This window comes from Rhipicephalus sanguineus, chromosome 8, assembly GCF_013339695.2.
Source record: "Rhipicephalus sanguineus isolate Rsan-2018 chromosome 8, BIME_Rsan_1.4, whole genome shotgun sequence".
Classification (NCBI taxonomy): domain Eukaryota; kingdom Metazoa; phylum Arthropoda; class Arachnida; order Ixodida; family Ixodidae; genus Rhipicephalus; species Rhipicephalus sanguineus.
The window spans coordinates 87,043,769-87,047,698 of record NC_051183.1 but is presented as its reverse complement, the minus strand read 5'-3'; the positions used below and the strand labels follow the sequence as shown (position 1 = coordinate 87,047,698).

Genomic DNA, 3,930 nt, shown 5'->3' with positions numbered 1-3,930 from the left:
TGCAGGAACAAGAACGTCAAAGCAAATTACGAAACAAGCAGCAGACATATACTTCACAGCAAAAAACGACTAAGGAGTAATACTGAAGGCTACATGCCAGCAATACAATGTGTAGTCAATGAAAAACTGCTAAATGATACCATTATACAAGATCATACTTCCGTTTGACCTTGATATCTTAAAAAACGAGTTCTCCCCGTGTATTAAAAGCAAGAACACCAATATAGCAAAAACAAGAGCAGGCCCAACAAAAAGCAACCTTCTGTTATCACAATACATCCAAACATATTGAGATGTCTTAGCACCACTGCCACAATGACAAGGTACTGCTCAGAAATTCTCGATTACTTACAGTACCGCTCACAAGTTATAAAACATATAAAGACACTTTCCTCCAAATGGGACTTCTCTGCCTGACTAGATAATACTAAAATATAAGGCAGCTTCAAAGCTCAAAGACAGGTACATACTTTGCTTGAAACTAAACCTGCTGCCAAGGATAAACCTTCCAGCACAAGCTATTATCACAGAATGCAGTTCACAATTACTGAGTATTTGCTGCTGTATTGTAAATTTGTTTACCAAAACCACTAAAGCAAGCGAAGGATGCTTTTTACAGCATACCTCTACTACATTGCTGTAGCACCGCGCACCAGAGCAAGCACAAGCACTAAACAGCTACTCCACTGCATCAAACAAACAGTGAACGAGGAGTAATTCAGAAGGCTACGTGGAGGAAAGAACAAGATGTGTCGCCACTAAAAAGAAGGCTGAGAGGAATGCTCTGTATAATAGGTAAAAATTTTGTTTACCCTTACATGTTTAGAAGGAAAAGGTGCTTCTTTCCGCATTGTTTGTGCTGAGAGAACAAAAAAAAGATGCCACACGCAACATCTAGACAGCTAAGTAGTTCTTGCAGGAGAATGTTTCAACTGCTTCAACAGCAGCTTAAGTTTGTGTGACATCAAGCAGCGTGCAAATGGCTCTCTCTTAAGTAATGCTGTGTGGATCAAACCCAAGGTTTGACCAAATGCGTGTGGGTACGTGACATCCAAGACAAAGTAAAGTGTTAGGCAAACGATGAGAGCATGCTCCAGCGATGATCCCGCAGCCAGGTCAATGGTGTGGCCTTTGTAGATGACTTTGTTTCCTTCATCTTGCGTGATGATACAAGGGCCTGGGATAGGCACGTCTCGTTCATGTGTTTCCTTAAAAAGAAGTTTTGGTTCACTGCCATGCAGAAAAGTGTCCTGTGGTATTTGCCAGAACTGATAGCTATTAAATTTTTATAAACAGGTATCCATAACTTTGCCTAAACTAAACAAAATGAAATTATCTTTAAAAAGCACTATCTTTAAAAAGACCGGGTTGATTGGCGGAACATGGGAGAGGCCTTTGCCCTGCAGTGGGCGTAGACAGGCTGATGATGATGATGACTTTTGCTAAACCATAAATGTGACATAGATCGGTCATTTCTACTAAATCTCCTAAAATATGGTCTAGCACATAAGTAAAGGCTTGTTGGCATGTTGAGCATAAAGAACACTTACCAATGAGATCAAGGCAAATTCGGCTTTTTTTGGCCGAAGGTACTTGTCAATGTCAATGAAGCTCGCTCGGCCCAGTGTTTTTCGGATATCTTGAAGTTTGGATTCCATGTGTCCAAAATTAGCTTGAAACCTGATTTCAGCCTCAAGTGCAAGCTGCAAAAATGTAGACACAGCGCTCAGTATATCCAGGAGGCTAGACACAGCGACAAGGCTCAATCTCTGGAATCAGAAATTTCTCGATTGTGCTATGCAGTAGGTTTCAAAAATGGTGTCAGAAAGCTAGCAAGGTTTCTATTTAAAAGAGGAATCAGTTTCCAAAATACAAAAACTGCAATGCTACAATTCTTCTGCCTTTGTGTGGAAATGTGGACACTAAATGAGGCCCTGAACCACTTTTTTATGGAAATTGAGAAAGGCATTTGAAGTCAAAATAAGGTATTTCAGCAATACTTTGCTGCAAGAAGTACTTCAATGCGTTCAGCGAAAGCAGAATTATCGGCAATCAAACCCAGCCTCCGATGTGCTCCCAATCCTATTTCAATGTTTTGCACTGCGAAAACTATGGCAGAGTGGGGTGTGCCCACAAACCTCTGCCTTCTAAATGTCATCATGGCGCGCAGTTCAAATTTCCCCACGACTTCCAATTTTCATGCCTACACCACGGTAAACGTAACCCAAACGCTGTTGTCATCAGCTAGCCACAGTGCACTTAGCCAGTGGACTTGTGGAGGTATCTACGCTGCGTAGCTGACCACAGCAACCAATAGCAGCCGCCTAAGTGTGAATGTGCTTTATGACGAAATAAAGCACACAGAAGAGTGAGGAACATGTCTTCCATTGAAACAAGAGCGTTTGTGATAAACGTAACTTCACGCTTTGCTTGTGAGCTCCACACGTCGCACCCAAGTGCAAAATTTGGCTGAGATGTTCAAAGTAGACATGTCATTCACTGAATGTTTTTTTTCGCAAAGCCGAGTGGTGTTTAAGGGCCCCTCTAACGATAGAATTCAGCCTATGTAGCATTGTTGAAAGTATCAACTTTTCCAACTGTAATACACTTTACCAAATCAACTAGAAGGCATGGCAGACGAGACACCCAATGTGCACACTACATGCAGCACTCTAGTGTCATGTGGGGCACTTACTTTGGGATCAATCACTACCATGAATTCATAAAAAAGCGAAAACTGTCATAGCATTACGAGAAATGGAAAGTCACGAATTTAAACTAGTCGTACCACATTTGGGTTCAAAAAGTACACAGGAAGTTCGTCCTCTGGGCTTTTCCGTCGAGCATCAAGTGTTGCCTCCAGCAAGACTTTCATTCTGCTGATATCCAAATCTGCTGGGTCAGAAATGGTATCCTTGATTGTCTGAAAGTAAGCAACATTTCATTTTCACAATATATAGGTCATGAAGCCCATTCAAAGAATATTTGACAGTCTCCACTACTATGACAAGGCTTATAGCTGGTCATAAATTGCATCCTGTGATAGTCAAGCAAATCTGTCTAGTCTGTTACAAGGTAGTCCTTACCTTGAGCTCACATTCTGCATCAGCGCTTGATATTAGAGGCCTGTCAGCACCACTCCTGCTGCACTCACTGAAGACAACACGTGTAGCTTTTGCATCCGTAGCTTCCTTGTCTTTCTTGTTGTGCTTACTGACCGCATGAAAGTGCTCTTTAAAAGAAAAGAAGCCAATATTACCACGGTGGCTTACCATCAGGTAGAAGCACCCTTAGCAGAATTATCCCAGACTGCGGACGCATTTTGTCACCCACAGTGCATCTGTCTGACCCATTTTTGGATCGGCTCCTACTCACCCAGCCAAGTTCACTGTCAAGTTTCTGCACCTTCCTGGCTCGTTCGGTTTCCCATTTCATGTCTGGATATGCTTCATAAAGTGCATCACAAAATGCCCGGTACTCCCCCTTCTGATTGCACTGTTGTCACTTTGAATTAAGTGGTTTTCGCTGAAATAAGGGCAAGATGGTACAGATAACTGGTAAGTCATGTACTGTACAAAGTCAATCAACTATCACACAATTAAGGCTAGAACAAATGCTGTATAAAGGTTCTGCTGCTCTGGCATAGTGTGCAGAAGAATAATGACTCACTTAAAAACTTTGTTCATCACTCTAGCTTATTCCGTACCACTTACTAATTTATACTCTACATCCAATTTTTAAATGTATACAAGAGGCAAATATGAGATCAAGCTGGAGTTATGACACATTCAATCATGGTGCTGGATTGAAATTTCAGCCTTTTAGTCTTAGAGGATGCAAGATGGCACTGTGCATGTCAGCAAAGCTCACACCAAACACATCCAACCTGAAGATAGCATTGTGGTCATCCTGTTAAGGGTACCATGGAAC

The 3,930-nt window shown here is 41.7% G+C and overlaps 1 protein-coding gene across 1 annotated transcript; it reads right to left on the bottom strand.

Moving 5' to 3' along the window:
• Nucleotides 1–890: 890 nt before the first annotated feature.
• LOC119402880 (uncharacterized) lies at nt 891–3,435 on the bottom strand. Its single transcript, XM_049418295.1, has 4 exons — nt 3,376–3,435; nt 2,789–2,923; nt 1,551–1,703; nt 891–1,208 (listed from the first exon to the last, which is right to left on the bottom strand). The coding sequence occupies exons 1-4, from the start codon at nt 3,433–3,435 to the stop codon at nt 903–905; spliced, it is 654 nt and encodes a 217-aa protein (XP_049274252.1). The 3' UTR covers nt 891–902.
• Nucleotides 3,436–3,930: the final 495 nt, after the last annotated feature.

Excerpts from the sequence above, each read along its gene's own strand:
- LOC119402880 (XM_049418295.1), bottom strand. The coding sequence starts at position 3,435 with ATGAAATGGGAAACCGAACGAGCCAGGAAGGTGCAGAAACTTGACAGT. Across the intron at positions 1,704-2,788 it reads ACTTTTTGAACCCAAATGTG|CTTGCACTTGAGGCTGAAAT; the intron begins GTACGACTAGTT and ends ACATTTTTGCAG. Across the intron at positions 1,209-1,550 it reads AATTTGCCTTGATCTCATTG|GAAACACATGAACGAGACGT; the intron begins GTAAGTGTTCTT and ends CTTCTTTTTAAG.